This window comes from Ochotona princeps, chromosome 17 (assembly GCF_030435755.1).
Source record: "Ochotona princeps isolate mOchPri1 chromosome 17, mOchPri1.hap1, whole genome shotgun sequence".
NCBI lineage: Eukaryota > Metazoa > Chordata > Mammalia > Lagomorpha > Ochotonidae > Ochotona > Ochotona princeps.
The window spans coordinates 45,954,265-45,976,050 of NC_080848.1; the positions used below are offsets into that span (position 1 = coordinate 45,954,265).

Consider the following 21,786-nt stretch of genomic DNA (forward strand, 5'->3'; position numbering starts at 1 on the left):
CCCCTCCAGTCCCAGCACTTACCAGCTGATGCCAGCCTCTGTGCCCTTATTCTGGCTCATGCTTGTACCAGTGGATACAATTGGCCCAGCCTGGCTCTTCCCCAATCCAGTTCATATGTAGGCCAACAGGTGGTGCAGCCCTGCCTAGCCTGGTCGCCACCAGTCCAAGCTCTCATGCTCACCAGCAGGAACATTAGCAGGAGAGTCCCCACAGCTCCAATCATTTTTAAGGTTTTTAAGAGATTTATTCATTTGCAAGTCAGAATGATAGAGATCTTGATTTGCTCCATTAATTCCCTGCATGGGGTAAGGGCAGGCAGAAGGTAAGGGCAGGCAGAAGCCAAGGGCCAGGATCACCACCCAGCTCTCCTTCGTGGCTGGCAGGGCCACAGGATCAGAAGCTGGAAGCCCAAGTGGCAAGTGTAATACACCGAGCCACAGTGCTTGCCCCATGAAATCATTGAAATACTTGGAATACCATCCTGTTGCATTGATAGCTGTAAAACCTAACAATTTAAGAATCAGGGCCCGGTACAGTGGCCTACTGGCTAACGTCTTCACCTTGAATGCACCGGGATCCCATATGGGCACCGGTTCTAATCCCTGCTTCCCATCCAGCTCTCTGCTTGTGGCCTGGGAAAGCAACTGAGGATGGCCCAAAGCCTTGGAACCCTGCAGCCGTGTGGGAAACTCAGAAGCTTCTGGCTCCTGGCTTCAGATCAGTTCAGCTCTGGCCATTATAGCCACTTGGGGAGTGAATAAGTGGATGGACGATCTCTCTGTCTCTCCTTCTCTCTGTAAATCTGCCTTTCCAATAAAAATAAAATCTTAAGAATCATTGCACACAATGTTTTCAGGAAAAAATGCAGGTCACGCCTGCACGGCCTTCCACTTGCTGGCTTTGAGCCCCAGCGCCCCAGGCCCGCCCAGCACTGAAGAAGTGCATGTCTGGGCACTTCAGGGCTGGTGGGTTTGGTGCATTCACTGCCCTGAGCAGAGCGGGGCAGCCAGTGCATGAGAGTCACACTCAAGGCCATGCCACCTCACCATGCCCTCCCTCACCACTGTGCCGGAGGAATGCGCTCACCGGCCTTGGGGTGCAAAGGTCAGGACCTTAACCATGGGGATGCCTCCACAACAGCATGCTCTCCTCTCAGGTGGAGCCCTCCAGTACCCGCGGCCGTACAGGGAGGTGCCCAGCGCAGGGTGTGGGAGCCGGCCCTGCCCGCCCTTCCCACTCTTTTGGCTGCAAGTGTTCCTGGGACTGCCAGAGATTAGACGTGGGCCTGCTTGGAACATAAGGTAGGGGTGCCCCAAGGAGCACCATGTGTCCAAGATGACCCGGTGCCCAGCCACCTCCCACCCGGGAGCCAGCTGGCTCAGAGCAAAGCCATTTCTGAAGCTGAGCCAGTGGCCAGTGCTGGTGGGGGCAGGTGAGCTGGCCACTCGCTGGTGCCACACTCCCCACGCCACGACCTGCGTCAGGTACCAAGACGATAGCTTAGCAAAGTGCAACTTTACTGTGTCTCAACATTTCTGCAGGCCACAGAGACCTAGTCATACAAACGGGGAGTTTTTGCGGGAAATATAAATTACAAGGACACAAGATAACACAAATCAGCCAACTGCAGGAGAAACCACGCCAGGCTGTGAGTGCTGAGGAAGAAGTGCAGGGCGCAGGCCAGGCAGCCCCCATCCCTGCCACCGCGGGGCCAACTGCAGGGGTGCCTACCTGGCCAGGGCCACCTGTCTCTTGGCCGGGCCCGGTGCAGCTGAGTCTGGAGGCCCAGGTCAGCTGCGCGCCTCGGCGGCGGCTGTGGGGCTGCGCACCGTGGACATGAGGTGGGACTTGTAGGTCTTGCTCAGGCCCGTCATCCAGAACTTAAGCAGCTTTACGTTGTCCTCCTCGGCCGCGCCCAGCACGCTCAGCAGCCGCTGTGTGTCCTCCTTGGGCCGGCTATCCACCTTGGTGAACTTGAACAAGACCTTCACTTTGCTGCGGAAAGCAAGCAGGGGACAGCTCTGAGTCCATGGCCCCTGCAGCACAGCAGGGGTGCTATGCAGGCTGCCCCCCGCCCCCACTCAGGGCGCAGTGCCCGGCTCTGGCAACAGTTCCTGGCCCGACACTGCAGTGGCCCAGCCAGGCCTACTGCAGGCGCAAGGCAGAGTCAATCAGTCCCCCCTTTTTTTTTTGAGAGGGAGAGAGACAGAGATCTTCCATCTGCTGGCTCAGTCCCCAAATGGCCTCAACAGGCAGGGCTGAGCCAGTCAAAAGCCAGGGACCAGAAGCTTCCTCTTGGTCTCCCTCGTGGCTGCAGATGGCCCAAGGACCTGGGCCATCTTCAACTGCTTTCCGAGGTGCATTAGCAGTGGGCTGAATGGGAAATGGAGCAGCCAGGATTTGAACTGGCATATAGGATGCCAGCCTCGTAGGCGGAAGCTTAACACACAGTGCCACAGCACCAGTCTCTCCCTCAATTAAAAAAAAGAAACAGGAGAGGGCCAGGCGCAGTAGCCTAGCAGCTGAAGTCCTCGCCTTGCACTCTCTGGGATCCCATACGGGCGCTGGTTCTAATCCTGATGGCCCTACTTCTCATCCAGCTCTCTGCTTGTGGTCTGCGGAAGCATTCAAAGACGGCCTAGGGCCGTCAGCGGATGGAGGGTCTTCCTCTCTGGCTCTCTTCCTCTCTGTATATCTGACTTTCCAATAAAAAAAATCCTAAAAAAAAATAAATAATAAACATTTTAAAAATAAATAAAACTTAAAAAAAAAACAAACAAAAATACCAGGAACACTGGCTTTCTGATCTTGAGACTTGGAAACTAACTACAGGGCCCAACTCAGCTAAGTGGGGGGTTGCAGTAAGGGGCACTCAGCTGGCTGCTGTGTCCCTCAGAGGCAAGCATCCCCGGGCGCCCTCTGGGTGCTTACTTCATCCACTCTTCCTTGAGGCACACGAGGCACTGGTCTACCACGTCCACAGACAGGTTCTGGTTGGTCAGGGCCGCTTCGATCTTGTTCAGGATGGTTGGGCCCACTGGGGACAGGGCAGGAGGGGGCGTGTGAGGGGGGCCCAAGGGGGCTGGGCTGTGCCCCCAGCGTCCCCAGGCACACTCACCTCGGTCTGCGGCCACTGGGCTCCCGCTGGTGACCACAAACTCGTACTTGCTCAGCGGCTGCTCCTCCTCACGCCCGGCAGGCAGCAGGGCTGAGCGTGGGGCCGTGTGCACCTCCACCACCACAGCGAACTCTGTGAGACGTGGCACCACCCTCACAAGCCCGCCGGCTGCCGCCCAGCCCCGCACCCGAGGCTAGCGGTGTGCTGGAGGTACGGGGCTCACACACCACAGAGGCCAGGGCCTTGTCGTGGGACAGGCAGAGGCCCACTGGGGAGGGCTGAGCAAGCCGTGGCCAGTGCTGGGCACAGTGGGTTAAGCTGCAGCTTGTAATGCCTACAGCCCAGATCAGAGGCCTGATCTTAGTCCTGGCCACTCCACTCCTAATCGGACAACTCCCTGCTCACAGAAAAGACGGGCCAGGTGCTCAGTTCCCTGCTGCCCATGTGGGAGACCCAGATGAGCTCCTGGTACCTGGCTCTCACCTGGGCCCACCCTGTCCAATGCTTTATTTGGAGTGAACCACCAGAAGGAAAATTAAATTCTCTCTTGCTCTGACACTCTCCCAAATCAATAAATAACCTTCAAATAAAAAAGCCAGAAAGCAACAGAACTCCACAGCGCCCAGTGGGCAGAAGGATGGGCCCCAGCCTGCTGAGCCCCACCCCCCAAGCGGGGCACGCACCGGAGGCCAGCACGTGGGCGGGCACCTGCACTTGCGGGCTGAGCCCCAGGAAGTTGCAGCGGTAGGCCTCCTCGTACTGGCTGCTGTAGGGGATGACGCGCACACAGCCCACGGGCAGCATGGTCTGGAGGGGACACAGCGCTCAGCATGGCCCAGCCAGCACGGAGCACCCCCCCAAGGCAGCCCCAACTCCCACCTGGTACCCTGGAGGGGATACTTCCTGGGACCCTGCGCACCAAGGACAAGGATCTGTGAGAAAGGCCGCCCCAACCAGCCCCAGACCCCTTGTGGCACATGGTGCTGCCCGCACGCATGCATGCGCAACCTGTACACGCCCCCGCTTACCCGGAGGACCTCGAAGGCCGAGTGGACGAGGTCTACATCCTTGCTCTTCCAGATCACCTGGTTGCCCATGAGAACGTGCCAGGCCAGCATGCGGAAAGACGGTGCGCCCAGCACCTGCACCACAGAAGGCAGCGCTAGCTCCCCCACTCCAGGTGGCTGGGGCTGAAGTGAGAGCTCAGGCACATGCTAAACCCGGGGAGCCCAGGGAACCTGCATGGGGTCAGCAGGGCCCAGATGGCACCCACAGCCTTGCACAGCGAAGCTGAGCCTGAGGCCCTCAGATGTGTCAGGAACTGCCCCCCCAGCTTTCAACATGTGCAGGCCTAAATGCGGCTCACTTGGACGCCATCCACCTTTTCTTACTGAGCCGGCAGAAGGGACAAGAGGGGGTGAGTGTGACCCAGCCTTCTCCTCACCTGAGCCCCTGACTGTGTCCTTCACAGCTGTGGCCCTTCTGGGCCAGGGACCCCACCCAGTCACTTCGACCACCCTGGCATCTCAGCAAGGGCCCTGCAGGAGGGCAGGGGGGCATTGTGGTCCAGCATCATGAGCTGTCCCCTGGGACATCTGCATCCCCTCCCAACCGGGGTTGGATTCTAATCCAGCCACCCACAGGGGGAGACCGAAATGGAGCTCGGGGCTTCCGGCTTTAGCCTGGCTCAGTCCCAGCTGCTGCAGGCACTTTGGGAGTGAACCAGGGGACAGAAAATCTCTGTCACACCTTCAAATAAATAAATGAATCAATAAATACTGAGAGAAAGACAAAATAAATAAAACAGGTTTCCTAGCTCGTGACTTTGAGGAAACCAAACACAGCCTTGAATAAAAACACAGAGCTGGGCGCAGGACCATGGCTCTGTTGTCTCGGTGTGCGTCACTCACAAGCCCCACAGCCACGACTTGCTTCCCCTTGTGGCTGTGGCACCACCCAACTGTCCCCATCCACAGCTGTGCGCAAGCTGGTAATGGTGCCCACGTACCAAAGGCCCCTTTGGAGGATCCCGGGATGACAAGGCCTAGAAGAGCACTGGACGGACGCCACCCACACAGGACACCTGCTCCTGCAGCTCACACCCGCTGTGCGCTGGGTTGGGCCGCCTACCTGCCTCATGTGCCTCAGGGACTTGAAGACAGACAGCTTGCGGGGCTGCCAGGTGGCACAGCCTGGGAGCAGGGAGGCATCCGGTGGGCTCTTGGTCAGCTCCCGCCTTCCGGCGTCCCCTGGCTGCGTGGGGCCTTTCTCCTCCTCCTCGGCCTCAGAATTGTCCCAGCTCTCAGCCTCCTCTTCCAGGTCTAGGACAGGGACGGGGCCCCATCAGGGAAGCCGCCGCCGCCTCCCACTGCCCGACCAACTGGTAGATCCCTGACCCATGGCCAATGGCCATCCAGGGAGCTCTGAGGGGGCGCAGAGAGGGCTCTGCCAATACTGACTTATCCCAGTACCCCTCCCCACCCCCATACAGGAGTGACTGGCTCTAGTCCTGGCTGCTCCATCTCCAATCCAGCTGCCGGCTAGTGTGTCTGGACACAGCGGAGGCCAGCCCAACTTTGTGAGTCCCTGCAGCCCACACTGGGAAACTGCTCCCCGCACCAGCCTGAGGGTTCCAGCTGACAGGCCCGGGAGGCCATGAAAGGCCCTGCCTAACCCCAGCCAGTTCTCTTCAATCTACACTTCCCACTGGACAGCACGTGGTTCACAGCCAGGACTGGGAAGAAACTACACGAAGGGACTCTGCCGCCTGCCAGGCAGCCACCATGCAGACAGCCCTAAGGGGAACATTCCCTGGGACCCATCCAGGCCCCTGCTGCATTAGCGCTGGAGTGCAGTGGGCCAAGACACCGCCTGTGACACCAACGGGTTTGAGACTGGGCTGCTCCCCTTCTGACCTAGCTCCCTGGGAAGGCAGTGGGGGATGGTCCCAGCACTTGTTCCCCAGCACCCACATGGGAAGCCCGGAGGGAGTGCAGACCCCTTGCTTCATCCTGGCCTGAGCTGCGGTCATTCTGCAGGGTGAAGCATGGATGGCACACCCGTCTCTACCCCCCTCTCCCCTGCACAGTGCGGCCTTTCTGGCCATGATGCTCACATCAAGGGCCCCAGCTGCCGGGAGCCCCGTGGCCGCCCCCAGCCTCACCAGCCAGCTTCTCCATCTGCACCAGGGTGTCCTCGGTTGGGGCACCCTCCAGGAGCTTCTCGGTCAGCCGGCTGCCGCACGCCTTCAGGAGCCTGGGGGATACAGTGGCAGCCATGAGGCTTGGGCTCGCTGCAGGATGCCCTGGGCCTCATGCTCTCTGAGCCTCTGCAGGAACCAGCTGAGTGGCCCACAGGGCCCCTGTCAGATGGTCCCCAACACTGGCAGCCCCATGTGACTGGAACCCAAGGCTGGTCTTCAAAGCAGGGCAGGAGGAGCTCTTATATGCAGAGCTTAAAACATCGGGAGTGGGTAGGGTGGGGGCCAGCACGGTAGCCTAGCGGCTAAAGTCTTTGCCTTGCATGCCCAGGATCCCATATGAGCACCAGTTCTAATCCCAGCAGCTCCATTTCCCATCCAGATCCCTGCTTGTGGCCTGGGAAAGCAGTCGAGGACGGCCCAAGTTCATGGAACCCTGTGCCCACGCGGCGGACCTGGGGAAGCTCTTGGCTCCTGGCTTTGGATCAGCTCAGCTCTGGCCATTGCAGACACTTGGGGAATGAATCAGCAGACAGAAGATCTTCCTCGCTGTCTCTCTTCCTCTCTGTATATCTGACTTTCCAATAAAAATAAATAAAATTTAAAAAAAAATTAAAAAGACTGATCCAGGATCAAGGACCTGTTGTTACCCCAGCTTCCTCTGTGGCTCGAGGCACAAGTCATAAAGTTATTCTTCTAAACACATCTCAACTCCACCCACTCACTTCCACCTCCACTTGGCAGAGGGCTGGCATTGCAGGTGCCTGTCTCCAGGGACCATTGTAGGGATCACCCGGCTACCCTAAGAGTTTCCTTAGGGACTCTCAGAAACCAGGCTGGTTCTTTGAGAATACAAGCCTGGGCTGGGTGCTGTAGCACAGTGCGCTAACCCACTGCCAGGAACTGCTGGCATCCCACGTGGGTACAGGTTCAAGTCCCGGCTGCTCCACTTCCAATCCAGCTGCCTGCTCATGTGCCTGGGAAAGCAGCAGCAGCCGGTCCAATCCTTGCATGGACTTCCAGGCTCCTGGCTTCAACCTGGCCCAGCCCTGGTCACTGCGATCATTTGGTAAGAGGAGCAGTGGAGGCAAGCTCTCTGTGCCTTTGTGAATTTATATATAACACACACACATATTTGTTTGTTTTTTTGTTTGTTTTTAAGAAGAGCAAAGCCAATCATACTACCTTCTTGCATAAAGCTCTCCACTGGCTCCTCAGGAAACGGGGCCCTCAGTTCCAGCCCCTGCCTGCCTCCTGTAATCTCTCAGGACTTCAGCTGCTAGGGTATTGAGCCGCGCCCCAAAAATAAATAAATCTTAAAAAAAAAAAAAAAAAAAGCCCAGATGATTACAGTGCCAATCGAAGATGGCAGACGCGTGGACTGCGCCCTGGATGGTACCCAATGTGAGTCCACCTCCTTGGCTCTGACTCACACGGTACAAACACGTTGTATCCTACAGAAATGCTCCAAGAAAGATGAGGCAGGAAAGTGCTGATGACTGGAGGGGTGCTGAGTGGCCCTCAGAGGTCCGCTGTCAGGCTCTTGGCACCCACACAGGACGTCCACCTCAGGGCTTCACACTGGCCCAGGCCCAGGCCCAGCCACTGCAAGCTTCAGGATGCAAACTCTGCCTCTGGGTCTCTCTGCCTCTCAAGTTAACCAATTCAAACAACTAAACAAAAAACAGGGCAGGCGCTCAGCCTGATTAAGTTGCTTCTCAGACATTCGCACCCTGGGTTTGAGCTCCAGCTAGGGACCAGTATTGTGCAGCAAGTGTAGCTGCTATTTGCAACCCAGCATCCCATTTGGACGCTGGTGCAAGTCCCAGCTGCTCCACTTCTAATCCAGCTCCCTGCCATGGCGCCTGAGAAGGCAGCAGGATGGCCCAGGTCCTTGGGCCCCTACATCCCTGTGGGAGACCCTGGAACTGCTGCTCCTGGTCTCAGATGAGCCCAGTTCTGGCTGGTGCAGCTCTCTGGGGAGTCAGTCAGCAGATGGAAGATCTCTCTGTCTCTCTCTCTCTCTCTCTGTCTCCTTCCCTCTATAAATTTATTTCTCATTAAAAATTTTCTTTAAAAGATAGTAAGTGTTTGAAGAACTCAATTTCTTTTCTATGCTGCTAACATAGGGCCACAGGGTACAGGCTCACTGCACCGTTTACTTTGGGGATGTTTGAAAAGTCCCACGGTGGAGGGAGAGGAGGGAATGAGCAGGGTATCAGGTGCTCAACATGCCAGACCCAGCAATCTGTGAGGGCTGGCACGTGCCAGGTGGCTTCACCCCACCACCCCCCAAGAACCACAGTGATCACAGCAGGCCACCACACCCCACAGCTGCAACTGTCTCTTACATAATTCAAAGAAGAAAAAGAAGACCCCAAAAAGCAGCAGCCCACAGTGCCTGGCTCTCAAGGTGCCGCTCACCAGGCGAAGGAGGTGTGCAGACAGGCCCAGAGGGTGTCGTCGCTGGTCAGGGAGGTGAGCGAGCGTGCCGCGTTGCCGTTCCTCTGGTGCAGGAAGGGTGTGAAGGCTGTGTTCATCCTCTGTGCGCGCTGCGGGCAGCCGAACTGCTCGGCCTCGAACACCTGCCGTCAGAGTCCCCAGAGCCCTCAGCACGGCTGCGGCTCCCTGTGCCCTCCTCAAGGCAGCACCCCCTGCCCGGGGCTCACCTTGAGGGCCTTGCCCTGCAGCTCATCGATGATGGCGCGCACGCGGCCAAGCAGGAAGGGCCAGGAGCTGATGAGGTAGATGCGGTCCATCATGATGGCGATGATGCTGTACCAGCGCTGGAAGCCGCGTGCCAGGCTGTCCTTGATGAAGAACGTGTGGCTGAACACGAAGCCGTGCTGCTCGTCCCCGAAGAAGATGGGGCCCTCCCGGCCGGGGCACACCTGGGGTGGCAGGGCGGGGCATGCTGACGCCAGGGGAGCACTCACGGCCTTCCCAAGGTGACAACATGGCTGCGGGATGCCCATGGGACACCTGAGCCAGCTCACCGGGCACCTGGCCTTCCTGCCCCCGAGCCAGTACTCCTACATGAGCCCTGTCAGCCGTGCCATGTGGCCTGCACACCCATCTGTCAGGAGAGGAGGGAACTGGCAACCTCTTGGCACAGCTACTCCGAGGCACCCCTGAAGCAGACATGCCACCTGCCTGCCTGGGGGAAGCAGATTAAGAGGACAGATGCCCCTTGGCCAGGAGCATCAGTAGGGGAGGGGTCCCCATGTGGGAGAGCTGGGTGGGGTGTCCTGCTCCAAGCTCTGGCCTGGCCCAGCTTGGGCTGCAATGGGCACTGGAGAACGAACTAACGGACAGGAGCTATCTCAATCTCTCTCTCTGTGCCTAACTCTCAAATTAAAAGTTAGATACTTTTCATAGTGATATTTGATACCATAATCGACATGCCCTTAGAAATTAGTCACATCTTTGAAATATGCCCATCAAGAGCAGACAAGTTCCCCCACCCCCCGCTGTAGGTGAATGTTACACTGCTGGGAGAAAAGCAGCCGGCTGCCAGTGGGCACTGTGGCTGCTTAAAGCCAAAGCTGTTAGCCACCCCAGCGCCATGCATGCAGTGCGCTGCTAGGGATAGGGGTCTGGGGATGCATGGGCTCAAGGGCTGCCGAAGGCATGTCTGACAGCGGAGAAGTGGCTTCCAGGGGCTTCCACAGACCAGGCCTATGGCACTCGCAGGCAGGGGAGGCAACTGAGGCGGGTGGTTTAGAGGGGGGAAGCAGGGGACAACCAGGGGGCATGTCTGGATCAGGCCAAGGCACCTGCCCACATGGCAGACCTGAACTGGGCTAAGCAGCATCATCCACCACTTCTGGCACATGTGAAAGCTAGTGCTGGGGGGCTTGGCTGGGCAAGCACAGTACCCTCCCACGAGTGCCAGGGCAGGGGATGGGTCATGGCAGGATGAACCACAGCACTCACTGGTCTCATGAGATCCAAGACTGGCAGTCAGCCTGATAGAGGGACTTGGGAAACACCCCTACTAGGCTGTATCTCCCATGGGGAGCATGACAGCTGTGGCTGGCGGTGGGCCAGGCCAGGTAACGCACAGCACTCATTAGCAGGTCTGTGGGCCGGGTCTGGGGGCAGGCTGGGCTGGACCCAGCCGTAGAACCTGCTGAAACAGATGAAGGCCAGGACACAGTGTTGGTTACATCAGGCTGGGCTGAGTAAGGCTGCTACACCCACCAATGAGAGCTGAGATTGGGGGCAGAACATGCCAGGCTGGGCTGAAGTACCCACCAGCACACTCAAGGTCTGGGGCTGGGAACAGACCTGACAGGGGATCTTTGGGGATTCCAAAGCTAGGCTATAGCTCCCTGCTGATTACAAGAGCCAAGGCTGGGGGCAGACTGGGCTGGGCAAGGCTGCAACACCCATTAGTTTACATGTGGGCTGGGTCTGCAGGTAGGACAGACTGGTCTAGGCCCCAGCACCTGCCAGTGCTTGTGAGAGAATGGGTACAGCCCAGTCACACAAGGCCACATTCAGGACTGGGGGTGGGCCACGTCAGGCTGAGAGGCAGCACCGTGGAAATTCAGGGCTGGAAGCAGGTCTAATAGGGCAACTTCCCTGTTAGGCTGCAGACTCCACTGGTGAACACAAGAGGTGGGCTAGGGGCTGCAACACCTATGGGCTGGGTCTAGGGGTAAGCTGGGCTGGGCCAGTTCACAGCATCCACTGGCGTGAGCGAAAGCCAAGATGGTGTACAGGCCAGACTGGGTTGAACCGCAACACCCGCATGTGGGCTAGGTCTGGGGACAGGGCTGGCTGGGCTGGGCCACAGCACATGCCAGCATGTGGAAAAATTAGGGCTTGGGCCCGGCGGCGTGGCCTAGCGGCTAAAGTCCTCGCCTTGAAAGCCCTGGGGTCCCATATGGGCGCCGGTTCTAATCCCGGCAGCTCCACTTCCCATCCAGCTCCCTGCTTGTGGCCTGGGAAAGCAGTTGAGGACGGCCCAATGCATTGGGACACTGTACCCACGTGGGAGACCCGGAAGAGGTTCCAGGTTCCCGGCTTTGGATTGGCGCAGCACCGGCCTGTTGCGGCTCACTTGGGGAGTGAATTATCGGATGGAGGATCTTCCTCTCTGTCTCTCCTCCTCTGTGTATATCTGGCTGTAATAAAATGAATAAATCTTAAAAAAAAAAAAAAAAAGAAAAAAAAGAAAAACTAGGGATTATTGAGGGTCAACTCAACTAAGTGATAGCACCTCTTGGTCTGTGGTGAGCTGGCTGGGTTAGATCCTGGAACCTGTCAGTTCATGTGGGAGACAGGGCTAAGGTAGAAATGGCCAGGCAGCTGCATCCATCGGTATGTGCTGGCTGGAAACAGATGAACCTTGAGCCAGCATTAGTTAGCACACACAAGAGTCAAGGCAAATTTTCTTAGGGCACTCCTCAGCCAGACCGTTGGGCTCAGACCCTGGCAGTGCATGTACCAGGACTGGCCCTTCTCGGTGGTCAGTGCCTGTGCAGTGGACAGCATGTCATGGGAAAGATGACGGCCAGTTCATCCTGGCCAGGAGGGGATGTCAACTGCCTCGACAGAGGATGGAGAGAACAGGTTGGACCACTCTCCTGGCCAAGCTGTGCAGCACGTTCCTGGGTCTGTCGATGCACTAAGGTGGACTTTCTCCAAACCAGGACTCTGGATTTTCTCAAGCCTGAAGCAATGAAGCCAACAAGGTCTCAGAACTTCCAAAACCACCCTTGGAACACTGCTGCCCCCGTGGGGGTCTCTAAGGCATCATCAAACGGCCGTTCCCCAGCCCCAGGGGTTGATGTAGTTTGACAATAAGCAATGGCACCCGATCCTTAACCCCCCACCCCCAGTGGATTCAGGAGAACAAAATAGAACTGAAATATTTATCTCATCCACTTTCCTCCACACCTTGGCCCTTCCCACCCTAATCAGAGGCCCACATGAGCATGCATCCCCCTCAACTATATAAACAATACTAAAAACAAAATTAAAAAATAGATATATATAAAAAACAGACAATTACAGGTGGGTGCTGCAGTATAGCACGTTAAGCTGCTGCTTTGAACCGCCATCCCACACAGTGCCAGCTTCAGATCCTGGCTCAGCCCAGCTTCCGTTAACGTGCACTTACATGGGAGACCCAGCAGGACACCAGAACATTGGTGGGAATTCCCAGAAATTTCAGCAAGCGGTGTTGGGAACTGCTTGGAATATTGGCATCCTATGACGGAGTGCTCCAACTGCAATCCAACTCTCTGTTAATGTACCAAGGAAAGCAGCGGAGGACGGCCAAGTGCTGGGGCTCCTGCACCAACAGGGAATGAACAGGACGGAGATCCCGGCTACTGCTTTTAGTCCATCCCAGTCCTGGCTGTTGTGGACATTGGGGCAAAGCAGCAGACGAAAGATTTCTGTCATTCCGCCTTTCCAATAAAACAAATCTGGAGCCAGCATGGTGGTATAGCAAGCTAATCCTCAACCTGCAGTGCCAGCATTCCATATGGGTGCCAGTTCATGTCCCAGCTGCTCCACTTTTCATCTAGCTCCCTCATGATGTGTCTGGGAAGGCAGCAGAGGACGGCCTGAGGCCTTGCGCCCCTGCACCCATGAGGAAGATCTGGAAGAGGCTCCTGGCTTCGAGTTGGCTCCGTTCCGGACACTGCAGCCATTTGGGGAGTCAACCGTAGATGGAGATCGCTCTCCCTCTGTCTTCGTTTCTCTCTCCCTAACTCCATCATTCACATAAATTTTTTTTTAAGATTTATTTATTTTTGTTTGAAAGGCAAGTTTACGAAAGAATAAGGGAAAGATCCTCCATCCATCCACTGGTTCACTCCCCAAATGGTCGTAGTGGCTGGGGCTGAGCTGATCCAAAGCCCAAGCTAGGAGCCTCCTCAGGGTCTCTCACACAAATGCAGGGTCCCAGACCACAGGCAGGGAGCTGGATGGGAAGTGGAGCAGCCGGGACAAGAAATGGGATGCTCAAATGGGATGGCTGCACGACAAGGCAGAGGAGTAAACAGTTGAGCTACTGTACTGCCACCTCCCCCCAAAAAAGATCTTTAAAAGAAAGATAAGTACAACCAAAACATTAAAAAATAAAACTGTTTAATAAAACAACAACTAATAGAAGTTTGGCAAACCCAGCAAGTCCCACGTCACTTAGTAGGTGCTGGACAAGGGCCGTGTCCTGCAGTCCATGCCCTCCAGTCCCCAAGCAGTCCTGAACCAATGGTGTGTGTGCCCCGAGCCAGGCCCCCTCCCCAGGGCTCACCTCGCAGCTGAGGCTCCGGACGCAGGCCTGGCGGACGATGCTGAAGAGCTGGGGGTGGTTGGGGTGCTGGTGACTGACATATTTAATCGAGGTCTCCTTATCGTGGCTGATGTAGCCCGGGTGGCCTGCGGCGAGCGAGCGGCAGCCCTGTCCAAGGCGAGAGAGAAAAGCGCATGAACTGTCATGCAGGCCACAAGGCGCCATGCTGAACTTAGCTAACTTGGTGCACAGGAGTTACTGACAGTCAGGTGTCTCACTCCAGCCACGCTGTAACCCTACAAATATCCGCTCCAGAGGCGGGGGGCCATGGCTGGCTGGCCAGAGCTGCACCTGCAGCCCAGCTAGACCTTCACATCCGACAAACTTGGCCCCAGGCGGGGAGGGGAGACGGGAGGTCAGGGTGCCTGAATAGAAACTTGTAAATTGCATGCCGGGCTGCCTGGGACACCCCAGCGCCAGGCCAAGCCCCTGCCCAAAGAAGGCAAGCCCAATTTCCCTCTGGACCCCTCCCGGGCACTAGCAGTGATGTGCCCACTTCCCAGGAAAACTAACAGGGCTGGTCCAATGTGCACTATGGATCCCAGGGCCCCACTGGGGGCTCCCCCCAAGGCAGATATGCCCTGGGGTCACCAAGTCCATGCCCAGTGGGCGCCAACACCCAGAACAGAAGCAAACTAGTGGGGAGACAGACCGCACACACCTGCCAGGGCAGCTGAGATGGGCTTAGTTGTGGTGCCCAGGGCTCCCAGTGCCCACCTCCCACCCCGCCCCTACACACCTTCCCCCTGCCCGGGCACACTTGCCTCACACATGTCTGACTTCGTGGGCCCTGTACTGCCCGGCTCGGCGGGGCTGTGGGCGCGGAGGCGGCCGCTCATCTGGATACCTCCCTCCTCCTCCTCAGCTTGCTCGCCCTGGCCCGGGCTGTCCCCACTGCCTGCCCCCTGCGGCAGTGGCGCGTGCAAGACCTCGGTGCAGAAAAGAGTGCGGGGGCCATGTAGCTCACAGAAGTGACAAAGGGCGACGATGGCATTCATGGTGCCCTGAAGACCTGCGGGACGGGGTGGCCATGAACAGGCGGCAAGCCCCTGGGGGTGCCTCCCAGGAGCCTCTGGGACTATGGCTGCAGCTGTGCACCAGTGCTACCTGGGACTATGGGCCAGGAACAGCCACAAGAGAGAAGGACCCCAGGGGTGAGTGGCCACATGGAAGATGCTCCAGGCAGAACTGGCTGCTACAGGCTGGGGCAGAGGACAGCGCTGCGGGAACAGGCAAACTCTGCAGGGAGACAGAGACGTCCCAGGGCAGGAGGGGCGCTGTCTGAGCACGCAGGTGGCAGACCAAGGGGCACCAGGGCAGGAGGGGCACAGGGATAGGGCAAGGGCCACAGGAGGGACATTCCAGGGGCTTAGAAGAGGCTCCCACACTGACATAGCAGACCTGGGCGTCAGCAGACCAGGCCAGCCTGCACCAAAGGACAAATGACACGGGGGACTTCAAGGAGTCTGCAGGAATGGAAATGAGGGGACTGGCAGGGCTCAACAGGCTAATTAACTGTCCACCTGCAAACACCAGCATGCTACATGGGCACTGGTTTGTATCCCAGCTGATCCACTTCCCATCCAGCTCCCCGCGTGAGGCCTGGGAAAGCAGTTGAGGACAGCCCAAAGCCTTGGGACCCTGCACCCCGAGGAAGACCCAGAGAAGGCTCCTGGCTCCTGGCTTCGGATCAGCTCCAGCCGTTGTGGCCATTTGGGGAGTGGACCAGTAGATGGAAGACCTTTCTCCTCTGTTAATCTGCCTTTCCAATTAAAATAAAATCTTTACAAATTCCTCAGCCAGCCACCAGTGCACCACGCTTTCAGTCCCTACTTCCTAGGGCCACCAGGCCCACGAGGGACAGGGAGGCCACTGCAGATGGGTCTGGGGGAGAGGGAGTGTCAGAAAGAACTCCAGCTGCCCGCGCCGTGACTGTCTCCCACAGGCAGCCCTTTGGGGCCCAGGGCACCCATGTCACACGCAGCCACCCACCCACTGGCGGGCACCACCGCTGCACCAGTGTCCCCGACCCCGCGAGGTCACCTGCCACTCCTGCTCTATGACACTGTGACAACTCCATGCCACCGGCTGCCATTCGCCACCAATGCCCACCACTGCCCACCACTGCCTACCTCGCGCCCTCACACATACGACACGAGGGCAGCTAAGCCCCTCTCCCCTGGTTTGCCACCCACCCTTCCCCAGCCCAATGGAGGCCAAACCCAGACACAAGGGGAGGCTGGAGCTCCACCGCCCAGAAGGGCCAGAACCCCATCTCGGCTGGGGGGGTGGGCATCACTCTGCCCTGCTGGGCAGCTCCAGAGAGGGCCGCATCCCGGAGAGGGGATTGTAGCCATCCCACACAGCCAGCCCTACCCTCAACCAGACCCCACCAACGCTGCCACACTCCCTCGGGGTCCCCCCACTCCCCCGGGGTCCCCTCACTGCCCCGGGGTCCCCTCACGCCCCCAGGGTCCCCCCACTGCCCCGGGGTCCCCTCACGCACCCGCGGTCCCCTCGGCCAGGGCGCCCAGCCAGAGGCGCGTGACTGGGCCGGGCCGTACCAGCCGCCCCGCCCGCCGCGGGGGTGCTCCGGGGCCTCCCGACGCGCCCTGCACCCCGAGGCCCACGGAGCCAGGCCCTCGCGTCCGGGAAGCCGTCCCGAGCGACCTTCCTTCCGGGGCCCGTGGCCGACTGGGGAACAGCGGCCTGCACTTGCCTCCTCCGGCACCGCCACGCCGTCGCATCCCCCCGCGGACAGGTAGAGAATGGTTCAAACCACAGCCGCTAGGGCTTCTGGGCGAAACCATGTTGAACGCGAGGGGAGGGGACTAAAACGTATATATAGATTTTTTTTTTAATTCAGAAATTTGACGGGGAAAGAGCCGATTCTGCCCACAGAGGACGGAACGATGACTGCAGGAACGTTATAAGAGCGCTGTAATAAGCTTTAGTGTCACCGTTGCTTTTTACTAAACAGCTGATGGAAGGTGCTGCGGGCAGAACCGAGGGAGGTGGCCTCGAACCCGCGACGTAGGGCGGTGCGCCCGGTGGAAGGGCGGAGACAGGAAGCCAGGGAGCAGGGCAGAGGCAGGTGGCCTCGAACTCGCGACGTGGGGCTGTGCACCTGGTGGCAGGGCGGCTTCTCAGCGGCGGTGGCCGGTGGAGGCCTGAGTCTCGGCTGCACACCGCCCCGGAGGGGTGCCCTGTGCCGCAGCGCTGTGTGAGGACTGGACGGCCCCTTGGGTTATGAGCAGAAAAGGAGGCAGTGGGGTTTCCACTGTCACCCTCCTGAGTGGGGTCACAGGCCTAGGTGTGACCTTAACCCACTTTCCTGCTGCTTCTTACCAACTTACTAACCCAAGGCCAAATAGCTACAAAGGCAAAGACAAACCACCCCGGCCGGAGCCTGCTGCTGATTTTAAAGATTTACTTATTCTGATTTGAAAGGTAGAGTTACACCCAGAGGAGAGACAAAAAAAAAAAAACTTCTTCCATCCTCTGGTTCATTCCCCAAGTGGCTGCAACGGCTGGTGCTGAACCAACCCAAAGCCAGGAGCCACGAGCTTCTTCCGGGTCTCCCACGCGGGTGCAGGGTCCCAAGGCTTTGGGCTGTCCTCAACTGCTCTCTCAGACCACCAGCAGGGAGCTGGATGGGAAGTGGAGCAGCTGGACTCAGTCCGCTGCCCATGTGGGATGCCCCGCATCAGTATTAAGAGCCGATTTCTTTAACAGTCTTCCCTTACTTGGCCAGCCATCACGTAGACAGTGTTAGAGTTATATAGTTTTGGGGCCCAGTGCAATGGCTCAACTGATTAATCTGGAAGGTGGGTAGGACAATTTCCGCCTTTTTTTTTCTCCTGTGTTCGCAGGGGAGGATGGGCAGGGGGCGCCACTCGTTGCTCCTTCAGCACCTGGGGATGAGGACAATCATTTGCTAACACTATGGGGAAGAGTGTTTCAAGGGTGTTATCTGAGTGGTTTCAGAAGTTCTAGAAGATGTTGTTTCATTGCTTCAGGGTTGAGAAAACCTTTCTGAAGTCTATTGTTTGACCAAGTCCACCTTAATGCATCGACAGACCCAGGAACGTGCTGCACAGCTTGGCCAGGAGAGTGGTCCAACCTGTTCTGCTCCCCATCCTCTGGTGAGTCAGTTGACATCCCCTCCTGGTCTAGAGGAGCCGGCTGCCGTGACCCCCATGGGTATCTGGGCATACAGTCCAGTGCACAGGCACTGCTGCTCCACAGGCTCCTGGCTTCGATCGGCTCAGCTCCGGCCTCTGTGGCCACTTGGGGAGTGAACCAGTAGATGGAAGATCTTTCTGTTTCTCCATAATTCTGCCTTTCCAGTAAAAACAAATAAAATAATTGTATAGCTTGTTGAGTGCTTTTGCGAGCCCAAACTGCACTTGTGGCCACCTGTCCTTTGTGCTGAAAGTGTCATGTATAGTGTTGCTCAGACTGAATGGGAAGGCAAGGGGGTATGTGGCTCATTGGTCAGGGCAACCCACTCTGAATGCCACCTTCCTGCTCACGGGCACCCTGGGAAGACAGCAGGAGATGGCTCAAGTGTGCAGGTGCCTGCCGCCTATAGTGGGCAGGGCTGCGCCCAGCAGGAGCCTCCATGCTCCCAGCGCAGCCCCTGCTGCCCACAGTGGGCAGGAGATGGCACAGATGCCTGCCGCCCACAGTGGGCAGGGGCCTCCGTGCACCCGACACAGCCCCTGATGCCCACAGTGGGCGGGGCTCATGCTGGGCACTGCCCTTCCCAGTTGTAACCATTTGTCACAAAGCTTTCTGTTTCTCTGGCCTTGCAAACAGATACATGAAGTTGATAATGCAGTGTGAAGAATTAGGACACCAGCACGAGGACATGGCTGGTAAAGTGTCTACCGGTGGTGCTGGCATGCCATCTGCTGGCTGGTCCAAATCCCAGCTGCTCCACTTCCCATCCAGCTCCCTGCTTATGGCCTGGGAAGTCAGTGGAGGACGGCCTGGATATTTAAGCCTCTACCACTCTCAAGGGAGAACTAGAGGAAGCTGGCTGCTAGCTTTGGCCTGGCCCAGCCCCCGCCATTGTAGCCATTCAGGGCAGAACCAGCAAATGCAAGATCTTTCTGTTTCTTCTCCCTGCCTGTTTAATTCTTTCAAATACCTTTAAAAAAAATCTTTAAGGGCCCGGCGGCGTGGCCTAGCGGCTAAAGTCCTCGCCTTGAAAGCCCCGGGATCCCATATGGGCGCCGGTTCTAATCCCGGCAGCTCCACTTCCCATCCAGCTCCCTGCTTATGGCCTGGAAAAGCAGTTGAGGACGGCCCAATGCATTGGGACACTGCACCCGCATGGGAGACCAGGAAGAGGTTCCAGGTTCCCGGCTTCGGGTTGGCGCGCACCGGCCCGTTGCGGCTCACTTGGGGAGTGAATCATCGGACGGAAGATCTTCCTCTCTGTCTCTCCTCCTCTGTGTATATCTGGCTGTAATAAAAATGAATAAATCTTTAAAAAAAAATCTTTAAAAAAATGAAAAAAACTTGCAAAACTTTCCACAAATTTCAGTTCATGACCTTAACTGATTTTCCCAAGGTGATTACACATATTTCAATCCTGTATATTCTACTGCTTGGCAGGTCTTTGTCATTTCTCAATACCCAGGTGGGTATTACTGAAACTAACATTCATTGGTGGTGTTTTAAGCTAAACACACGATTTTTTCACCCTCTAATTTTAATTCCAGGAACCGCCTCAATTTGTTAATGGATGTCACGGCCCAACTCTGTTATACTTATTTCCATGGCCATAAGCTAAGCAGGTTCCACGTGGGAAAAGCTGTGTTGACCACGGCTGTTTGCAGTAACAGCCAACACGAATACACACAGCTGGGCCTGATTTAGGTCACTATGATCTGTCCCAGCACACTTAAAGAGCTAAGACGAGGCCAGCGCTGTGGCGAGAAGGGTTAAGCGATGCCGGCCAGATGGTTCATGTCCCGGATGCTCCATTTCCAATCCAGCTCCCTGCTAGTGCACCTTGGAAAGCAGTGGAGGACGGCCAAGTGCTTGGGCTCTGGTACCGCGTGGGAGACCCACATGGGGTTATAGGCTCCTGACTTTAGCCTGGCCTGGCCTTGGGGTTGGAGCCATTTGGGCCAACCTATACAGCTTTCTCAGACCATCATCAGGGAACTGGATCAGAAGTGGAGCAGCTGGGACTCGAATGAGTACCCATAGGGGATGTTAACATTGCAGGCTTAACTTGCTCCTCCACTGTGCCAGCCCCAAGGCCATTGTGACTATATACAAAAGGATGTGCTATTTATATGCAAGTATTACATCACTTTACATGGATAACTTGAATATTCGTGAATTCTGGGTTCTTTGGAGGAGGGCAGTAAGACAAAGCCGTAGATATCCTACTGGGTGGAACTGGAAAGCAAGGTAGTTTAGTGACTCTCCCTTGGGGGAACATTAAATTGTGTACATGCGTGACTAGCAAGCAGGCCACAGGGGAGTTTCTCTCTTTACAGAAATTATCTGGAGTGGCGGCTATGGGGGGAGGGGGGCTTCAACACATTTTAGGTGACTGTAATAAGTCAGTAACCCCCTAGGAATTCAAGGCAGATCCTCATGAGACGGTATCTCTCCTCTTAGAGCTGTAAGCATGGGCCTAGTGTAGTAGCCTAGTGGCTAAAGTCCTCATCTTACACCCCGCCAGGATCCCATAGGAGCACCGGTTCTAATCCCGACAGCTCCACTTCCCATCCAGCTCCCTGCCTGTGGCCTGGGAAAGCAGTCAAAGACAGACCAAAGCCTTGGGATCCTGCACCTGTGTGGGAGACCTGGAAGAGACTCCTGGCTACTGGCTTCACATTGGCACAGCTCTGGTCGTTCTGGCCACTTGAGGAGTGAATCAGTGGATGAAAGATCTTCCTCTCTGTCTCTTCTCTCTGTATATCTTACTTTCCAATAAAAATAAATACTTAAATTTTTTCTTTTATTTTGATGAGTTTTACATAGTTGATTATGACTCAAAGGGCTACAGGAAAGTGGGTAAGACCATTGTTTCCACATTCTCTTTTTTCCTTCCAGTATCTGGGGGAAGGGGAGAGACAAAGGGAGAAGCCACCCTAGCCTTCCAACCATCCCAGCGTCCTGATGTGGGGTATTCTCTGAGGGCACTGCTCAAGCAGTTTTGATAGTTCAACAGTTCTGAATTGCTGCCCATCTTGCCACTCCAAGCACGATGAAATCTCTCCAGACTCCACTGGCTGACACAGTCCACCTTAGATCTCCACTTGCCCAGATTTTCACTGCCAACAGTTGGCTGGGGTAGTTGATCAATTTGTTCTGTCCTCTGTCCTCTGTTGTGGTACCACGTGTCCTCTGCAGGCTCTAGGGTACTGCCATATCCTCCATGTGCACCTGGATATGCTGTCCACTGCTCCGTCTGAGCCACTGAGGCAGCTCAGCTTTGACACATGGACTCCATGGTCAAACCATGGAACCTGCACTTCTCTTCATGGTTGGGGTTCTGAGTCCGGCAGTTTGATTGGGGGGGATCCCCAAAAAAACTTCATCTGAAGTGATCCCAGACCTGATTCTTGGGTGTGCTTGCCAGTACAGGGTCTGGCACAGTCCGTCGCTCCTATCAGCCTGTGCATATGCTGTTGCTGGGTCAGTTCTGACTCCAGCCCCGTCTTCTGCACAAACAAATGGGTGTTGGAGCCCATCCCAACCCTGCGCACCACACACTTGGCCAGTGGGAGCTGCAGCCTAGCTGGGGCAACTCCCAATAACCCTCACCAGGCCCACTCCTCTACCCTGGTTCCCATGCTTGCCAGCATGTGCAGCAGAGTGGTCCAATCTGTCCCACATCCCATTCAGCTCACACACATGTCAATGGGCACTGAGGCCTAGTTCAACCCAATCAGTTCCACCATCCAGCCCACAGTGCCGGTGGGTGCCACTCTCTATCTAGCCATGCCATCTCCAGTTCTTGTTCTCATGCTCACCAGATGGAGTGGCAACCCAGGAGGGAGGTGCTCTCTATTTCCCTACTGGGTCCACTCCAAGATCATGCACTCTCCAGGTGGTTCTGCAGTTTGGCTTAACAGAATTAGCCACCTGCACTAGCATCTGCTAGCTGATGCTGCGGCAAAGCC

At 56.7% G+C, this 21,786-nt stretch overlaps 1 protein-coding gene across 1 annotated transcript; it reads right to left on the reverse strand.

Moving 5' to 3' along the window:
- Positions 1 to 1,501: 1,501 nt before the first annotated feature.
- FLCN (folliculin) lies at positions 1,502 to 16,291 on the reverse strand. Its single transcript, XM_058675994.1, has 12 exons — positions 16,137 to 16,291; positions 14,395 to 14,642; positions 13,592 to 13,738; positions 8,988 to 9,209; positions 8,743 to 8,903; positions 6,283 to 6,374; positions 5,250 to 5,440; positions 4,148 to 4,261; positions 3,803 to 3,926; positions 3,120 to 3,251; positions 2,933 to 3,038; positions 1,502 to 1,996 (listed from the first exon to the last, which is right to left on the reverse strand). Exons 2-12 carry the CDS (start codon positions 14,626 to 14,628, stop codon positions 1,792 to 1,794), a joined length of 1,728 nt encoding a protein of 575 aa, XP_058531977.1. The 5' UTR covers positions 14,629 to 14,642; positions 16,137 to 16,291; the 3' UTR covers positions 1,502 to 1,791.
- Positions 16,292 to 21,786: the final 5,495 nt, after the last annotated feature.